The sequence below is a fragment of the Perognathus longimembris genome, chromosome 28, assembly GCF_023159225.1.
Source record: "Perognathus longimembris pacificus isolate PPM17 chromosome 28, ASM2315922v1, whole genome shotgun sequence".
Classification (NCBI taxonomy): domain Eukaryota; kingdom Metazoa; phylum Chordata; class Mammalia; order Rodentia; family Heteromyidae; genus Perognathus; species Perognathus longimembris.
In genome coordinates this window covers 106350670-106371221 of record NC_063188.1, presented here as the reverse complement: position 1 = coordinate 106371221, position 20552 = coordinate 106350670, and the positions used below count along the sequence as shown (strand labels likewise).

Here is a 20552-nt window from a genome sequence, read left to right as displayed (position 1 = left end):
TTCTGTTCACTTGTTCATTTGTTCTTGTTTCTCCTACTCTGGGAACATTTTCTTTTTTTTTTTGGCCAGTCCTGGGCCTTGGACTCAGGGCCTGAGCACTGTCCCTGGCTTCTTTTTGCTCAAGGCTAGCACTCTACCACTTGCGCCACAGCGCCCCTTCTGGCCGTTTTCTTTCTTTCTTTTTTTTTTTTTTTTTTGTCCTTTTTAAAATTTAATATGAACCAAGTGTGGTGGCACACATCTGTAATCCCAGAATTTCAGAGATTGAGAAAAGAAAATGACAAATTCTGAGCCAGCTTGTCTCAATCCCAGCTGCTTAAGAGGAATGCAACTGGAGGCCAATTGGAGCAAAAGTTAGAAATGTCCTCAATCAATCAGACATGGCAAGACCTCTGATAGCAGCTATGGTATTGTGACAGGTGGCTCAAGGCAAGCCTAGGTCCATAACACAAGATTATGCCTCGACAAAATAACAAAAACACAAAAGGGTATATATATATATATATATATATATATATGTCATATATATGAGTCATATATATATATATATATGAGTCAAGACGCTGAATAGATCGTTACCAAGTCGGAGGCCCTATGCCAGAAGAGAAAATAGAACCACACAGCCACACAAAGAAGTGAAGAAAGAAAAGGAGAAAAGGAAGGGAAAAAAAGGAACAAAGAATTAATTCGGCGGAGGGAGGGGGACAGGGGGACTGGGAATATGGCCTAGTGGCAAGAGTGTTTGCCTCATATACGTGAAGCCCTGGGTTCGATTTCTCAGCACCACATATATAGAAAAAGCCAGACGTGGTGCTGTGGCTCAAGTGGTAGAGTGCTAGCCTTAAAAGGAAGCCAGGGATAGTGCTCAGGCCCTGAGTTCAAGTTCCAGGACTGCTTCTGGCCGTTTTCTATATATGTGGTGCTGGGGAATCGAACCCAGGGCTTCATGTGTACGAGGCAAGCACTCTTGCCACTAGGCCATATTCCCAGCCCCTCTGGGAACATTTTCTATAGCGTCTCTGAAGAATTCTGGATTTGATGTAAGTAGGCAAAAGCTAGTTACCTTTTTGTCAATAATTTCTTTGAGAGCTTACACTTAGATGTCACTAAAAACTGGCCAAAAACACGGTTGATTTTGAATTGTTTGGGGGGAGGGATATAAAAATCACATGCAGCCAGGATCCAGCGGCTCACACCTGTAATCCCAGCTCCTCGGGAGGCTGAGATCTGAAGATTATGGTTCACAGCCAGCCCCAGTAGTAACATCCATGAGACTCCAATAACTCTACAGAAGAAGCCAGAAGTGGTGCTCAAGTGGTAGAGCGCTAGCCTTGAACACAAAGAGGCTCAGGGACAGTGCCCAAGCCCTGAGTTCAAGCCCCAGAGCACGCAAAAAAAATCATATACAACTTGATATTATCAGTTTGTGGTTAGGTGTCATTTATGACCAAAATCAGTATTACAAATCCAGAGTTTCACTGCTAGACAGACATATGCCTATCAGAAATGTGTAGTAACATTACTTGCAAGAGTCCCAATGGAAAAAAATCCATATATACATAATTTCTAATTTGAGTAGAACCGATAAACTGTGGTGTATTAATTCAGTGATATACTACAAAGATGTGAGAATGAACAACCCAATTCTAATCACAGCACTACACGTATATTTTAAAATATGTTATTAATCAAATAAAGCCAGAAAGTACATTCTATATGCTTTCAGTTATGTAAGGTTCAAAATGAGGCAAAACAAATCTATTGTAGAGAAGTTGGGATATGTTTAGCCTTGTGGGAAGGAAGGGAATATCAAGAGAAAATTTGGGGGAAACTGATCATTTCTGAAAAACTAATAATGCTTCTGCCTGGCCATGTTCAGTTTGTGAACATTATGAGCAGTACATTTATGACGTGTGCACTTTATGTGTGACTGTATACATGGCCTATGCATGTTATACTTTAATAAGAACTTATTTCAAAAAGTAAAACTATTCATCGCTTACCCTATTTAAGGTAAACCTTGTCTATCTGACATTGTTCCAGATGACTTGAGACACCTAGAATAAATACATGTATCAATGCCAGATGGGTTGTAACTAAATTTACACATACATAAGTATGATCCACCCACCAATCTCTCTGATGATAATGAACCATCTGACTACGAAAGGTAAATACCACTAGAAATGCTGAGAGGTAGTTCAACAGTCCTTAGGACTGAAGAAATAGTGCCTCTCACTCAGCAGCCAGGATTTTCAGCTGCCCCCACATTTATTGATCTTTCTGGACAGTGTTACATTCTCCACAACCCCCACCCCTACCTGGATTTTGGATCTTGTTGCTTGTTTCACAGACCTTTGCTTTCCAAAATGAGTCCAAACTGCACTCAGCTGAGCATAAGACACTTTGTATGTGCGTCCTTCATTGTTTTATGAAGCTGTTTCACATGCGCCCCCTTGTGGCAAGCTATGCGCATATATGTGGCTGCTACCAGGTAAACATCAGAAAGCGGTCTTCATCTCCTGATCCCACTTCTCTCCATTTCTCCCCTTCCCCAGGGTCTTGTGAACTCCCGTTTCTCTCTGGCTACCAAATATTTCCAATTTGGTCACCTCTGAAGAATTAAAACTTGCATGTCTTTTATTTATTCTCTTTCAATTCAGCCTTACCAATGTTTAAATGTTCTATGTCTCCTTTGGTTGGTCTTTTTCTTTTCTTTTCTTTCTTTCTTTCTTTTTTTGTGTCAGTCCTGAGGCTTGAACTCAGGGTATGTTTAGTCACTGTCCCTAAGCTTTTTTGCTCAAAGCTAGCACTCTACCCCTTAAGACACAGCTTCACTGGGTGGGGTTTTTCTTGGGGGGGGGGGAGTGATTATTTGGTGATGAGAGTCTCATGGACTTTCCTGCCCAGGCTGGCTTTGAACTGTGATCCTCAGATCTCAGCCTCCTGAGTAGCTAGGATTGCAGATGTGATCCACCAGTGCCCAGCTAGGGATATTTTTTATAAGACAATACAAGCATAGGGAATAAAGAACTTCAAGCATAACCTTTTCCTGAGTAATATTTTATATTAGTGTCAATCAGTGCCTTATTCCAAAGGAATGACTAACAAGGAAAATCAAGCACCATAGTAACATTAGAGATTCTCTTCTAATTTTCCTCAGATCCCACAGAATATTAAAAATGATCATATCAATGTTTTCTGGTCACAAGAAGAAGAAAGAGTCTGGTTAAGTACAGCAAAGGCAAGTTTCAATAGAACTGCAGGAATGTGCATGTGGATGGAAAGACAAAGAGTCAAACTTGGAAAAAGGCTGCAGGGCTGGAAACAGAACTATAGACAGAGTCGTGGCAAGAATAGACTGATAAGGATGAGCTCTTGCCTGGATGACCTCTCACCAAGTATAATCTCCACAGTACTCTGCTCAGAACTAACATTCCAGGCTGGGGTCCTGAGGCTGCCCCTGCCTAGGGCAGAATGGCTATCTGCTTAACTATTAAGAAAGCCAGTTTAAATGTGAGTGGCTCAACCCCACATAGAGTCCATCACACAAAAACTGAGGTTTAGGGCATGTCATTATCTCAGCCAACATACCAGTGTACGTTACTTACTCTTTTCACAACAAAAGAGGACAATGCCTTTATTCTCTTAAGCAAACAAAAACCTAGGTGACCTTTGAGTCAGGTTTGAAATTAAAAGCAGCTAATATAAACACTATTATATGAGTTAAGCTATGCAGCAAGTACAATGTGTTAGGTTGTTACAGGAGAAATGAGGTTGAAATGGAAAATGCTTTACTCAGACACAATAAATCAGAACAGAGCACTTCTGGCCAAATGTGCCTCCCACTGAAGATTAGGAAGAGAACATGGCCATACTTTATATTGTCATGATTTTTTTTTTAATGAAAAGGCTTTCTGGCAGCATTCCCAGATCATATCGTGCAAAGAATACTGTGGATGGTACATAGACTATCAGTCTATGAGAAAGCTCCATGAAACTGCATAGTACTAAAACAAAAGATAAAGAAGCAATACCAACCAACGCCTTCCAGTTTAACACATATAGCTCTATATTCAGATGAATCACTTGTGCAACACACCTCTGATTTCATGAAAGCAATGAGAGAAAGCAATTGGCCCTACAGGTGAAAGTCTCTGGATGGAGTTGAATCTCCTCATCTGATTTCTTTTCATACCCCCCCCATATTCTTTTTCCTGACTATCTCATGTACATTGTAATGTGACACAATGTGGCAGGGCTGTACACATGCCTAAACACAAGGCAGTTTTAGTACCATTTGTTAGGAAACTTATAGACAGGGAAGCCACAGCACAGACTTAATCCCCAAATCTACCCTCCTCATCCCACACAGACACCATGAAAGCTAATCCAGTGCAGCTACACTCATTACAAGCTCTTCAGCTGAAGGAACAATGCTCTGCTCTAGCTCATATGTATTTGTATGAGTCAGGATGAAAGTTGCTGGACAGACGAAAGAAACTTACAGAGCTAAAGGAGAGGAAATGACACACGAAGCAAGCCATTAGTCCATTTTCCCTTGGGTTCATTCAAACCTGCTGAACCAGCTTCTTGATAAGGATCCAAAGGATGGGAGAGGAGGAGACTTCAGAAACCTCTGGGGGAACCTTGACTTACAGTTTATCATGAGACATGAGGAAATCAAGGGAAAGAAATGGATTTTTATAAAAGAATATGCTGCCCTTGTAACTATTGATGCATGCTAATAAAAATAGCAAAAACTGAGAATATGTGCTACATTTTAGTTCTCTGAAAGATGGATGTGTTCAGCTTATTCTATTCTAAGCCAGTGGTTCTTGGAGAACACTGCGGCATGAAGTGAAGGACAGTATCCAGTGACTTAAGGCAACGGTGATCAATCTTCCATGCTCACTTGGAATACTCAAGGAAATTAAGATGCCTGGGTCCTGAGCAAAGACACTGATTTAATTGGCCCAAGATCCAGGCTTGCTATTGCGGGGTTTAAAAGTTCACTGGGTACTTCTAATATGTAGCAAAGATTGAGAGGTGACCCTAGAATAGCTTCAAGTAGAAGAACTAGCAAGCCATATGCTGGTGAGAATGGGAAGCAACTCTAACTCCCAGCTCTTGATGAGAATGTTAGCTGTGGTTATCCGTGTGTGTGTATGTGTGTGTGTGTGTGTGTGTGTGAGAGAGAGAGAGAGAGAGAGAGAGAGAGAGAGAAAGAGAGAGACAGAGAGAGAGAGACAGAGAGAGAGAGAGACAGAGAGAGTTGGAACAACTACTTAGCAAAACTGGTTGATGGTGTTGACTAAAACCGACACCTATGCAAGCGCCACTCCTGACTGTATACTCAAGAGAATAAAGGCATAGGTCCACCAAAAAAACTGATGAAAATGTTCCTATCCGCTTTGTTTGTAAGAATTCAAATCTGGGGGCTGGGGATATAGCCTAGTGGCAAGAGTGCCTGCCTCGGATACACGAGGCCCTAGGTTCGATTCCCCAGCACCACATATACAGAAAACGGCCAGAAGCGGCGCTGTGGCTCAAGTGGCAGAGTGCTAGCCTTGAGCGGGAAGAAGCCAGGGACAGTGCTCAGGCCCTGAGTCCAAGGCCCAGGACTGGCCAAAAAAAAAAAAAAAAAGAATTCAAATCTGAAAATAACTCAACTACCCATCAGCAGTAAAATGGATACAATATGGTACATATACACAAACCAATATTACTACATAATGAAAAACCACAACAAGGCTGAATTCCATAGACACATTATTGAGTGAATAAAGTTAGATAAAACTAGTACATAGAGGGGCTGGGGAAATGGCCTAGTGGCAAGAGTGCTTGCCTCGTATACATGAGGCCCTGGGTTCAATTCCCCAGCACCACATATACAGAAAACGGCCAGAAGTGGCGCTGTGGTTCAAGTGGTAGAGTGCTAGCCTTGAGCAAGAAGAAGTCAGGGACAGTGCTCAAGCCCTGAGTCCAAGGCCCAGGACTGGCCAAAAAAAAAAAAAAAAAAAACTAGTACATAGAATATGAGTCCATTTTGATGAAGCTCAAACAGATAAAACTAATTTATGGAGACAGTTTCCCACTGTGGTGTAAGGGGTAAACAGGAAATTCTCTCAAGGAAATGTTTATATCTTAATCTAGGTGAGGACTCACTGGGTATATATAATTTGTATTCAAATGTAACCTGAAGATGCATGGGCTATGCTCTGAGTTATTTTTCGACAAACAATAACCAAACACACAAGTCAAGCATCAAGGCTGTTAGCATGCCCTCCATCTCAGGTCCTCAGTCCTTCCCACTTCACTTCCGGGAGCAGCTTGTGTCTGCCCCCACCTGTATCAGCCAAACCTGAACTCTACCCTCCCCTGCCCAAAAAACTCCCCTGTGGCTCCTGTCAGTTCCATCTCCAGCCCAGCTGTTACAAGGATACCCCTGGATAGATACAGGCACCATTTTGTTCCCTTTCCCATGGGGGAGAATGGCCTTGTCAGTCCCACTGATAAACCTCCATATAAACCTCCTTCTTCTGCACATGATTGTGTCCATGTGGTCTTCTGGGATGGTTGCTTTCAAAGGCCATGAAGGAAGTTCTTACATGATTTTTAAAAGTGAAGTGTCTTTAACCTAAGAGAAAAATGTTTTCAGGGGGCTGGGAATATGGCCTAGTGGTGCTTGCCACATGTATGCTTGCCTAGCATCCATGAAGCCCTGGGTTCCATTCCTCAGCACCACATATATAGAAAAAGCCAGAAGGCAAAACTGGCTCAACACATGCAACAAACTAAAACTAGATCCTTATATATCACCCTGCACCAAAATCAATTCCAAATGGATTAAAGACCTTGAAATCAAAACAGGCACCCTGAAGACACTAAAGGAAGGAGTAGGAGAAACACTTGGGCTCCTTAGCACAGGACAGAACTTCCTTAACAAAGACCCTGAAAGGCTACAAATCAAAGAAAGGTTGGACAAATGGGATTGCATCAAACTCCAGAGCTTCTGCACGGCAAAGGACATAGCTCTCAAGATAAACAGAAAGCCCACAGACTGGGAGAAAATCTTTACCGGACATTCAACAGACAAAGGCCTCATCTCTAAAATATATGCAGAACTAAAAAAATTACCTTCTTCCAAAACAAAACTGCAAAGAACCAACAGCCCCCTCATCAAGTGGGCTAAAGACTTACAAAGAAACTTCTCTGATGAGGAAATGAGAATGGCCAATAGACATATGAAAAAATGCTCTACATCACTGGCCATAAAGGAAATGCAAATCAAAACAACATTGAGATTCCATCTCACCCCAGCAAGAATGTCATATATCAAGAAAACTAATAATAACAATTGTTGGAGGGGATGTGGCCAAAAGGGAACCCTACTTCATTGTTGGTGGGAATGTAAACTGGTTCAGCCACTCTGGCAAGCAGTATGGAGATTCCTCAGAAGGCTCAATATAGAACTCCCCTATGACCCAGCAGCCCCACTGTTGGGTATCTATCCAAAAGACCACAAACAAAATCACAGTAATGCCACCAGCACAACAATGTTCATCGCAGCACAATTTGTCATAGCGAGAAGCTGGAACCAACCCAGATGCCCCTCCATAGATGAATGGATCAGGAAAATGTGGTACATTTACACAATGGAATTTTATGCCTCTATCAGAAAGAATGACATTGCCCCATTTGTAAGGAAATGGAAGGACTTGGAAAAAGTTATACTAAGTGAAGTGAGCCAGACCCAAAGAAACATGGACTCTATGGCCTCCCTTATTGGGAATAATTAGTACAGGTTTAGGCAAGCCATAGCAGAGCATCACAAGGCCCAATAGCTATACCCTTAGGAACACATAAGATGATGCTAAGTGAAATGAACTCCATGATATGGAAACAAGTGATATATCACAGTTATAACTACTTTCAACGTCCTATGTGAATGTGTAGTTTCTATTATTGATGATGTTTTGTATCACCTTCCTATGTTTGTACCTACACTATCTCTGTAATCTTATCTGAGTATATTGGAAACCGTGTATACTGGTATTGGAAGTAGGAAATTCAAAGGGAATACCAAATTCGAGAGACACGGGGTAAAAAAAGAGAAATAACTACAAAAGCAATACTTGCAAAACTGTTTGGTGTAAGTGAACTGAACAACTGGGCGGGGGGAAGGGAAGGGGGGGAGGGAGGGGGGCATGAGGGACAAGGGAACAAACAGTACAAGAAATGTATCCAACGCCCAACGTATGATACTGTAACCTCTCTGTACGTCAGTTTGAAAATAAAAATTTGAGAAAAAAAAAAAAAAAAAGAAAAAGCCAGAAGGGTCACTGTGGCTCAAGTGGTAGAGTGCTAGCCTTGAGCAAAAAGAAGCCAGGGACAGTGATCAGGCCCTGAGTTCAAGCCCCAGGACTGGCAAAAAAAACAGAAACAAAACAAAATGGCCTAGTGGTAGAGAAAAATGTTTTCAGACCAGAAGTACAGTTCCCCTCTCCTCTCTCTCCACCTCCTCCATCCTGGGTAGCTTGGGTGGCTGAGGTGTTTGGCAGACGATCTCCCTGGTACTTGGAAGCCACTTCCCCCACGCCTGGTAGAGAAGGCCAGGGTTTAATAATTTCTGATCTAGCATCCACACACTGCCAGATCCACTCCGGAACGAACTCTTCCAGCGTGCCTCTTTCTTTCTGAGATGTTCATGGCTTCTCTCATGTCACCTGCATATATTTGAGGTCCAGAAGTCCAACATAAAGTTTCAGTTTCTCTACAATATGCCTTTTTTGTTATGTTTCACGATATTCTTTAACTCCTGAGATTTGAAAGTATCTGTTCTTTTTTTTATACACCATTTATTATGCTCTGTGACCTCCAGGAATAGCCTGAGTTAAGCTCTATGTCTGGTTCTGCTGTTTAGTCAGGAAATGAATACCAGTCAGCACCTTCGAACCTGGGAAAGATGCAGTTCTATGACCTCATTCAATGGAAAACATCTGTAACTTCTCCACAAGAAATGTGCAACATTAGCCTCAGGAGAGGATTTTTGCCTCTGTTCCTTGGGAATTTGCAGGAAAGGGGATGTCTGTATGAACTCAGGATATTAATATTGCCACTCAGAGACATAAAAAGGCCTAGAAGGGTTTTCTGCTGTATTAAAGGAAATTTAGGAAAGAATAGTCCAAAATATTAAAACAGCTGAAAGATGATTTTAAAACAAAGGCCTGAACATGATGTATGAGAAATTGTCAAATTGTGTACTTCTGCTTAAAAATTGCCCCCAAAAATGAGCTTCTCAGCATCCCTTTTAGTACATTGTAAGCCAAATTACAGACTGCCTCCCAGTGAACTCAGCCTGCCCTGTGCAATGAATTTTTTGCAGCAAAAGCCATGTTCCCTTTGTTCTGTCCACCAGCCACAGATGCCTGCCAAGAACTTGACACTTGGCTAGTCCAACTGAGGTACTAATATATATTTTATTTTATTTTTTGGCAGTCCTGGGCCTTGGACTCAGGGCCTGAGCACTGTCCCTGGCTTCTTTCTGCTCAAGGCTAGCACTCTGCCACTTGAGCCACAGCGCCACTTCTGGCCATTTTCTGTATATGTGGTGCTGGGGAATTAAACCCAGGACCTCATGTATACAAGTCAAGCACTCTTGCCACTAGGCCATATTCCCAGCCTTTTTTACTTAAATTTCAGTAGCCATATTTGGCAAACAATGCAGAACTACACTGTAATTCTATCTTGATCTTTAGCACATCTTTTTCTTTCAAAACGTGGCTCACGGTTTTGTGTTCTTAATTGTTGACTAATATCTTTTTCTTCCTCATACAGAGTTTATGAGAAATTTGTTTTAATAGCCCTCAAGTCTCCACTGACAGTTTCTGAAGTAACTTCTAGTATCTAAACTCACACTTCAGGTTGATTCTTTTATAGTTTGAGGACAATTTTGGGGACAGTCTTGATTTGTGCCATGCTAGTTATAGAACCCAGGGCCTAGTACATAGTAGGCAAGTGCTTTACCCTTAAGCCTCACCTCTAGCCTAGTACAACTGTGTAGACAAATACTAAATATTAAAAAATTGAATGTTACACATCTTATCACAAAAGAAGTATTTGTTCGAATCAATATTTGAGATCAGAGATTCTTCTGAGCACCTATAACACCCTTTTCTCCCCCCTCCACCATGGGGAGCTCAGAATACTGTGCATTCTACTACCAAGCTACATTTGCAGCCCAGTGCCACATATTTTTAACTGGGTGTTTCCAAAAGAGAACAAGGGTATTCTGAAAATGAATCAACAGTTATCAGTGGTGAAAGAAAAATACTACTTAAGTATGTTAAATACACAGGAAGCTACTAGCCTGAGTTGAATTCCTATACAATGAATTATAACCTAACTAGTATGTAAACAAACTACAAACATAATTTGTGAGTATAATAAATAGCAAAGCTCAACCAATTACAAGCAGCCAATCCTTAGCTAGTCATAGTCTACCAACTGATCAGACTGTACACACACAAGTAATTGTGGAGCTGTGTCCAAGCAACACATTTCTGTAATGTACTTGATTGCCATTCTCTGTCTATAAATACTGCCAACTGAGCTCTCTGTACCTTTTCTGGTTCTCAACACTGATTCTTGAATCGTGCTTTGGCCAAATAAACTCTGCTAAATTTAATTTCTACAAAAATTTTCTTTAAACAGGCAAAAGTAAAAGAGGGACAAAGATACTTTGTAGGCCAAATTTTAGTTTCCTGAAACTTCTTCTAGGCCTTATCTAAGCAAATCCTTGTAAGTCCCAGTTTTAGCAAACAGCTCTGGAAGTCAGCTTAGCACCACCCCACTCAGTACCTGATCACTATCAGTATCTGATTCCATTCCACACACTCCACCATGTCATCCTGACTTCTGATCCTGGCCTGTCTTTGGCAAGAATCCTATTAAGTAGGTTTAGCCAGAATCTCCCCTACTCCTAATGCTTCCTTTTAGTGCTTTTCCATCCACTGCCCTGCAGCTCGCCCTTGACTAAAAATTCCCTCTTGCTCATGCTTTATTTGGAGTTAAGTCCAATCTCCTTCCCTACAACAAGATCCTATTGCCATAGACCCTATCTCTATTTATCGAGAATCCTATGATTCCTTGCCATATTTTAATAAATGTCGCTGTAATTTTTTTCTTTAACAATATAAAATCTTAAACAAAAACAGGGTGTAAGATACCACAAGAAATGTACACACTGCCTTACTATGTAAGTTTACCCTTTTTGCACAACACCTTGTCAAAAAATTTGTGTTTAATTAATAAATAAATTTAAAAAAATATAAAATCTTGAAGTGGAAATGAAAGTTACACAAGAAAACATTTTATCCTTGCAATAGCTTAAGTCTAGAAACAGGAAAAACAACCCCTTACAGCTCCAAGCTAGTTGAGTCCTTACAGCTGGACCTTCGTTTTCTTCTGCAGAACATAAATAATTTCACCAAGTATCAACATCAGTTAAGGCTATTCTCCAGCAGTGGTAAATCACGACAAAACAAGACTCCTTTGTAATCCTGCCAGTAATCATTGTAGTGGGGTCCCTCCAAGGAGGCGAGCACAATGTAATGGGGTTGGAGGGAGGGGAATCCCCCATCCCTCCAAGAGCCCACCGCTCAGAGACAGTCTCAAGTAAAAAGATGGGTTTATTGGGGAAGTAAAAAGCGAAATGACTGGCCAGGGCCACAGCCCAGACTCGGGAGCTGAGACTGTGCGCCCCGCACGCTCAAGGCCAGGTTATAAAGGCAAACACCACATGGTCAAGCTTGCCACATGCAGGTGGCCAATGAGGTTACAATCTGCCTCATAGCAACTGTTAAAACCAACCTATCATTTTAGTTAGACTTGGCACACAGATTTGGCGGGGATCACATAATGCAGGTGGATATGCTTACTCATGGGAGGGCACAGGTTTAACCTTGAACTTTCCACTACTCAGGTAGTCAAGCAGTTTACACAATCTTATCACAGCGAAGGGGAACTTGCCTGGATAGGGCGGGGGAAATCTTAGTGAAGATGGAGTCGGCTTCTGCTCTCTTTAGCTAATCTGAGATGGAGTCAATCTGACACCCCTCAACAGCCAATGATGGCGCTGGCCAGATCTGACCTCCATATTCCAATAATGACCAAAACATACCATTGTCCAAACCACAAAAATGATCAGACACCCCCTATCCTAGTCAATATGCATCACTATCTTCCCTCCCTCGAGGTAAAATTTATTACATGACTCAATCACAGAGTCATCCTGCTCTCTGTCAGTATTTGGTGCAGAAAAACTGGACTGGCTATTCTGCTTCCTTAAACTTTGCACCAAATTATTCTGGAGTAAAGCATCAACAAAAGGAGACTGCCACCTACTCTAGCCCACTATCATAACTGCAGGCAAACAATGTGCCCAGGTGATAAGGTCAGGGTACACAGATTTACAATGAATGGATATCACTTTTATACCAACTATGGTGTAATAAATATTTCTTGGACTAGTTAAATTTATGTCTACAGTAATGTCTATATCAAACTGACCACTGTCTTGATAGAAAGTAAAAAGGGTACGTTGAAGAGAAGTTCAACAAACTTGGTTTTTTAAGAAAAAAAGAAAAAAGCCCAGCCAGTTTAATTTGTTTATGCTGAAGCAGCCAGCCTCGCCCCTCCCACTGGAAACTGCAAAGGGTCCACCTTAAGCCTGCAGATCGTTCTGCGCAGTCGCGATTTCCCTGCCACAGTGTACTGGGTCCCACGCCCACTTTCTCGGGTTCGTGGACTTGGATTGGTTGAGCCTCTGTCATTCAGCCTTATAACCGGAAGTACTTTTTCTCCTGAGAGCTCCGGAACTGCGTGGATCCCGCGCCTGCGCATTCCAGCGAGTCTCTTTCCGGGCATCTCCGTGTGCTGAAGGGTGAGCCGGTTCCGGCACGTAGAGGCTCTCTGGCACGCCCTGGGCCTAGGAGACCTTAAGGTGCTGTCATCTCATTCTTTTCCTCCCTTCTAGTTGTCAGCGGGGTGGGCAGAGCCCTCGGACCGCTGCTGCATGTTTGCCGGTCACGGCCAGGCCACGGTCCTGGGAGAGTTAGCTGCTGGCTTTTTAGTGCTAGACTCCACCCACCGGAACTTGAACCCTTGCCAGAGCCCTTAGGCTGCTCCACTCACCCCGCTGCACGCTTCTTAGGTATCATCCTAGGGGAGAGCTCTAGTTTACAAACTGCAAGGCCTCTTCCTGCCAAGCTTTGGCATCAGATCTCTCCTTACAGGGGGGCTCCTCGAGACCTTGGAGAGTTGTGTAACTTATGTAGGCTACTGCCAATAGGCTACCAACGTGTGGAAATTTCACCATGAACTTTTCTCTTGTACTTCTGAAGATTTAGGCTGTTATTTTAGTGCACGTGTATACACTTTGCTCGCATATAATATTAGTTAATATTTACAAGCTTTGTTATCTGTATTCAGTTAGGGCCCACACTCTTCTGGCACTGTAGAAATTCATGTTTAGTTTTTTTTTTTGGCCAGTCGTGGGCCTTGGACTCAGGGCCTGAGCACTGTCCCTGGCTTCCTTTTTGCTCAAGGCTAGCACTCTGCCACTTGAGCCACAGCGCCGCTTCTGGCTGTTTTTCTGTATATGTGGTGCTGGGGAATCGAACCTAGGGCCTCGTGTATCCGAGGCAGGCACTCTTGCCACTAGGCTATATCCCCAGCCCCTCATGTTTAGTTTTACTCAAACTAGTGCACACGTAGGTATGTATCTAAGTATGATCCATATTACTATATGTCCTAGGACTAGCCAATAAAGTTCCATAAGGCTTGAGCATTTGAAATGTGACTAGTCCAAATTGAGATGTGCATAAAAAAAACTTTTGAGAATTAATACAAAAAATTAAAATACATCAACTTGTTTATATCAATTACATTTTGAAATGGCAGTTTTTGGAGGGCTTAGAATATAGGTCAGTGACAGACTAGCATGTATGAGGTCATGGGTTTGATCCCTAGCGCCATATTTTTTTTGAAAGAAAAGAATATTTTGGATACACTGGGTTAAATAATTTTACCTAACTTTATTTTTAACATGGCTTCTAGAAAATTGTAAATGATATTTGTAGATTGCTTTTTGTTTCTGAGGGACTGTAGTACTCTAGAATAAAGTGTCAACAAATTATAGCCTGTACAAATCCAGACTGCCTGTTGGTGGAAATAGGCTTTATCTGAACCAGTCATGTCTATTCATTCATGTATTTTCTATGTCTGCTAGTTCTGCTTCAAGAGTTGAAGACTGGAGTAGTCTAGGCAGAGATCATGTGGCCCAAAGAACCTAAAATGTTTACTGGTTACTGTTTGGCTTTTTAACAAAAAATACTTGCCAGCCCCTACTCTGGAACAAAACTTGATATGGTGGATAGTCTTAAACTTTTTGCATGGTTGGTTGGTTGTTTTTTGAGATGGTGGCCTAGAGTTTGAGATCCTCCTTTAGCTCCTGAGTGCTGTTGATTACAGGGCTATGTCAGTACACTTGGAGATACTGTTAAACCTTTTAAACTATAGACCCACATAACTGTTTTACTTGTTGTGTGATGGATATACTTCTAAGCATGAAGAGAACAATGGAAAGGGTGACATTGATCAATATGCATTGTACTTACAAACTGAATTGAAATCCTGTTGTACTACTACTTCAAAATAATTTAAATTTTTTAAAAAAAAGATCTCTGTGTGCTGGTGGCTCACACCTATAATCCTAGCTACTCAGAAGGCTGAGATCTGAGTATTACAGTTCAAAGCCAGCCCAGGAAGGAAAGTCTGTGAGACTCTTCAATTAATCACCAAAAAGGAGGAGGGGGAGCTATGCCTATAGTAGTAGAACACTGTCCTTGATCACAAAAGATTAGGTACAGCCCCTGGACCCTGAGTTCAAGCCCTAGTACCAACACACACACACATACACATACACACACAGATTTAATTATCATATTAATCCTAGGGTGTTTAATTTCCCTTATTTTGTAAGTAGGAAAACTGGAGCATCAAGATGGCCAGCAAACTTAGCCAATTTAAATGGACACTCCCCTCACTTCTGACAACTATACTTGACTGTCCTCATCTAAAAGGTTTGGCTTCCTAGCTCTACTTGATTGGCCTACAGTGGACCCCATGGGTTTCTCTCATCTAGTATTTTTGTATGAGTTTTTAAAACTAGAATCAAGGATGGGCTTGGTCTTCCAGAGTAGGAGGAGAGGGTCACTGGGCTTAGGTTTGGTGAGTAACAAGGTCTTGATCGAAAGGAAAGGAAATGTACAAACAGAGAAGATAAAAAGCATCATGGATGCTTGTCACTTGTTTAACAAAAGGAACTATTGGTTAAATAAAGTGTTTGGCAGATTTGTACTGTTGAATGAAATGGGTGAGTCGTCCCTTATGTTCTTGGTGGAAAAGCAGACAAACATGTTTTTATTAGTGCGGCAAACACGATGGGGGGGAAAACACTGATCATTGGGTGTTTCTTAATAGGTTGTCTCTTCTGCAACATGGATATGAATTGTAGACATATCTTCATCTGATTGTTTGACCCTAAGATGACATGAAGGTGAATGGTACAGAAATGCTCAATAAATATGTGTTTCCATCCACTAATTTAAGGTAAGGGAGCAAATATCAGAAATTGTATACATCACAACACTTAAAATATGAGAATCACCAGTTATAATTTGTGGAAGCTCTCAGATGAGATGTAGTAGGACTCACCTAGCCAAGTCTGAAGTCAGAGGTGTTCTCTGGGCTTAGTCCAGAAGCAGAATCTCAGCTGTATTTGGGGTTAATGGCAGCCTCGCCGCCGGGAGACCTGCTGCTGCTGTTGCCTGTGTGTGATTTCAATTAGAATCAGCTGGACAACCAAACAGATATGCAAATTCATTCTATCTAGAGTGAGGCCTGCACATTGTTCCTTTCAATTCCTCCAAGTAGTGCAGACAGGATTAAAAACCACCTATGATGACAGTGAGAAGCCTGGCTCAGGTGGCTGCTAGAGCAAAGAAACAGACCTGTCGGTTATAAGTAGTGAAGGAGAGAGAGGAGGTGGGCACTTTTTATTATCTAGCCAACGAGCCTGAGCTCCATCCTGAGAGTGTTAGGGGAACTTCTGAAGAGCTTTAAGTGGACAATCAAAGGGTATCTTGCTGTGAGTTCTGTATCAGAGGTCATTCTAACAAAGTGCCATGAACCAGCGGAGGCAGTGAAGAAGCAATTGCAGCTGGCCAGATGATAATCTAAAGAGGGTTTAGTATCCATACTATGTGTTTATTCTAGCAGCTACATTTATTATAATTACCCACTTTCTGGTCAGTATCGCTTCCACTTAGCTGTCATCCTCTTTAAGACACTTAGTCTTTTGTAGGATCAGTATACAGCACATTCTAGCTACATAATATTTCTTGAGTGAACTATGTAGAACTAATATGACATGCAGCTTATTTTGTCATTTTATGGCAAAGTCTAAGAGTTGGAGTCTTACTGACTTTTTTAGTGTAATAAATGCTTTATTGTCATGTGATTATCTCACAGGGAGAAGAGAAAGTTTGGCAAAATTTAAATGCTATTCTAGGTATGGAGAAGAGTAGGGAAAAAGTATGATGGTTCCTCAAAACTTTGAAAATAGAATTGCCATAAGATCCAGCAATTGTACGTGTGTGTGTATATGTAAAAGAATTAAAAACAGAGACTCCAAAAGATAAGTATACACTTCAGTGGAAGCAACATAAGTGGCCCAACAAATGAATAAATAAACTGTGGCCCATATACATAGGAGAGTATTATTTAGCAATAATAAGGAAGGAAATTCTGACGCATGATACAACATGGATGAACCTTGAGGCTGTTAGATGACGTGAATTAAGCTACACAGAAAGGGACACATACCATGTGATTATACTTATAACTAGCCTAATCCACTCCATAGGGACAGAAGCTGAATGGTGGTTGCCAGGGATAGGGTATAGGGACTTGTTTAATGAGCACACGAATTTCTGTTTTGTAATATGAAAACATAATGATAAATACTACTGAAGTCTATATTTTAAGAAGTTAAAATGGTAAGTTGTATGTTTTTATATTTTACCACGATTAAAATGCTTAAATAAGTATGAAGAAAAGGCAAATAACAAACACATAAAATGAAGAGCCAAGTGTTTTACACATTAAATTCTATAGTTTTACATGACCAAATCTGAACTCCTTTCTTAGCCCTGAAACCCTGAAGTTCACCTTCAGAACCCCTGGGGAGAGCAGACCTTTGCTTGATAAATTTAGACCCAAGTCAAATGTTGCTTCCCTTGTGAGCAGTCTAGGCCTGACTCCATTTTGTTTTTGTGGTGCTGGGGATGGAGCCTGGGGCTTCACTCTAGGAAAGCACTCTACCACTGAACTATACCCCCAAGCTCCGTTTAGCCATCTTTTTGACTATCTGGACAACCTCCCTCCTGATTTTTCCAGAAGCACTGTGCAAAGACTCTAGGAAGAATAAACCTTGCTTGTTGATGAGGAAACTTTCCAACCAGTGGGCCAGGACTCAAGTATATTGAGCAGCTTGCAACCTCATCATTGTAACGTGATTGTTTGACTTTCCCAAGATCTGAAGCAGACACTTCAGACACAAGTGTTCAACAATTGAGGGTGTATATTTTTTTTCCTGTGCTATCTTGCTTGTTCTTTGTTGAGCCTTTGATTCTTAGGGAGACTACTTTTACTGTTCTTAAAATGTGGAATTTCTTTAAAGTAAAAAGAATTATCTTTAAGTGTTCATTCCCAGGAACTGGAAAAATACCTACTGAGTGACTGGTAAAAGTAACTTTAAAATGAAAACACAAAAGGACTGTCTAGGTTTTCTACATGCAAAACTCTGACTCTTGGTCATTTTTGTGTTGTCCCGTCAGGGATATATCAGAGAGCACAACACCCTGAGTCCCAGCCCAAGTACTGGCACACATACAAAAAAGTTAATGAAACCAGACATTCCAAGGACCAGTTAACCCAAAGTTCTATATCATCTGTATAATTTCTCTGTTTTTCAAAAGGCTCATATTTCAGCACAATGCATCCTGTTGACTTTGGGGGCTCACTAGACCTAGTTCCAACTGCTTCCCACCACGTGCTATCTCACAATTTCTTTAGATTTCTGGAGACATTTTCCCCTTTGATCTCGTTCTTTTTATTCTTTTGAATTCAGAAAATTACCACTTTAAAAATTATTTTTAAAAATCAGCAAGTATTTCACTCACATAGCTAAATATCAGGAGGGAAAATGGCTTGATATTGTTCAGCACTATCATATTGGTGCTGACTTAGGCATAATTTAGTATGCAACATGTTCATCAACTTCTGTCCAAATGAAATGACTAATCTGCAAAGATTGATATGTCTAATTAGCGGTGGAAAAATAATTACAGCTAATCCTCCAGCAAGCCTCTTAATATTCTACTGAAAGCCTGCAGTATTGTTTGTTCCTTGGAATATTGAGAATAAAACTTGAAACTAAACTGTTGCACATTGTAGATTCCATTTTCTAACATGTTGCACCATTTATATCACATTACTTCTTCAGAAAACATTGTGCACCTTGGTAACTAGTAGAAAGTACTATTTCATTATGCAGGAACTATAACCAACAAAATCAAGCTGCAGAAAACTGAATTCTCTTTTTTCTTTGCAGCTGTAAAGATGTCTGACAAAACCAAGATCGCTGCTAGAGCTTCCCTTATTGAACAACTTGTGTCCCAAAGGAATTTTGAGGATCTTGGCAACCACCTTACTGAGCTAGAAATGTTTTATGTGACTAAGGCACATCTCCAAGAGACAGATGTGATCAGAGCTGTGTACCGAGTCCTCAAAAACTGCCCCTCCGTGGCTTTGAAAAAGAAAGCCAAGTGTTTGCTTTCAAAGTGGAAAGCTCTTTATGAGAATACATACTTTAAACCAAGGGACAGCCTTAAATCAATCCATTCAGATGGTAATAAAGAAGAACATGCAGGACTTTCTCAAGACCTGAGCCAGGATAAGATCTTAGAGCTCTGTAGTTCTAACTCTCTGCTACCATCCCAAGCTGTTTTAAACCCCACTGAAATAACTGTGCCTGAAAATAGTGCTGCTCAAGTGGAAGCTAAGGAAGAACAGTTCAGAACTGGTGACCCTAAATCCGCTGGCAAGAAATCAAATGGGTTTCAGGATCCAACAATGCCTATGAGAACTAAATGTGTAGAGCTCCTTTACACAGCGTTAAGTGGTTCTTCCACAGATCAGCCCAAAGATGATGCGTGGCAAAATTTTGCAAGAGAAATTGAAGAGCATATTTTTGCCCTCTATTCAAAGAACATCAGAAAATACAAAACCTGTGTCAGAAGCAAAGTTGCCAATTTGAAGAACCCCAAAAATGCTCACTTACAACAAAACTTGCTCTCTGGAACCATGTCTGCAAAACAGTTTGCTGAAATGACTGTCATGGAGATGGCAAACCAGGAACTGAAACAGCTCAGAGCTTCCTACACGAAATCCTGTATCCAGGATCATTACCTTCCCCAAGTGATTGATGGCACACAGACAAATAAAATAAAATGTAAACGCTGTGAGAACTACAACTGCAAGGTGACTGTAATTGCCAGAGGAACACTTTTCCTTCCAAGCTGGGTGCGGAATTCGAATCCAGATGAACAGATGATGACTTACGTTATTTGTAATGAATGTGGGGAGCAATGGTACCATAGCAAGTGGGTGTGCTTGTGATTATAAATGAATATTTCCTTAATATATACCCTCAGGCAACATGTGATACACACACACACACACACACACATCCCTTTGTGCTTGTTTTTTAAGATCTTTTATCTGCCATTCTTGAAACAAACTTAAGATTGTTTGCCACAGTAGATACCACCAACGTTAAAAGTGATCATTTGGGGGCTGGGGATATGGCCTAGTGGCAAGAGTGCCTGCCTCGGATACACGAGGCCCTAGGTTCGATTCCCCAGCACCACATATACAGAAAAACGGCCAGAAGCGGCGCTGTGGCTCAAGTGGCAGAGTGCTAACCTTGAGCGGGAAGAAGCCAGGGACAGTGCTCAGGCCCTGAGTCCAAGGCCCAGGACTGGCAAAAAAAAAAAAAAAGTGATCATTTGGGGAGAGAGGGAGAAGGGGAAGGAAAGGAGAGAGGAAGAAGAATGATTAACTATTCCATGTTCTTCAGGACCATTTGTTACCATGCTGTACCCAAATTAGGATTGAGAGCAGCTCAGTATTCTAGAAACCTGTTAGAAATCAAGGCTTTTGGGCCCTGAGCTGCTTTAGTCTTAATGTGCACTTTGAATATCATTACCATAGCAACAGGCTTGTGGTTCTCTGGAATGACTGCATATTAGAATCTTCTGAGGAGCTTTGAAACTCACTAGTACCAAGGTGCCAAGGGCCTGGGCTAGAATAATTCAGTCTGAACCTGTGGAGTAGGTCCCAGGCAAACACATTGCTCAGGTTAC

General features: G+C 41.3%; 1 protein-coding gene across 5 annotated transcripts; it reads left to right on the top strand.

Moving 5' to 3' along the window:
- The first annotated feature begins 12857 nt into the window (after nucleotides 1–12857).
- Nucleotides 12858–19975, top strand: Tceanc (transcription elongation factor A N-terminal and central domain containing). Of its 5 annotated transcripts, none has more exons than XM_048336926.1 (4): nucleotides 12897–13006; nucleotides 15547–15675; nucleotides 17524–17703; nucleotides 18740–19975. In XM_048336926.1, exon 4 carries the CDS (start codon nucleotides 18748–18750, stop codon nucleotides 19804–19806), a length of 1059 nt encoding a protein of 352 aa, XP_048192883.1. In that variant the 5' UTR covers nucleotides 12897–13006; nucleotides 15547–15675; nucleotides 17524–17703; nucleotides 18740–18747; the 3' UTR covers nucleotides 19807–19975. The 5 variants fall into 5 exon arrangements, with proteins under 5 accessions (XP_048192888.1, XP_048192883.1, XP_048192884.1 ...); XM_048336927.1 differs by having other exon boundaries at nucleotides 17275–17703; XM_048336931.1 differs by lacking the exon at nucleotides 17524–17703 and having other exon boundaries at nucleotides 12858–13006.
- The last annotated feature ends 577 nt before the right edge of the window (nucleotides 19976–20552 follow it).

Coding starts and splice junctions, on each gene's coding strand:
- Tceanc (XM_048336931.1), top strand. CDS start 18,748: ATGTCTGACAAAACCAAGATCGCTGCTAGAGCTTCCCTTATTGAACAA.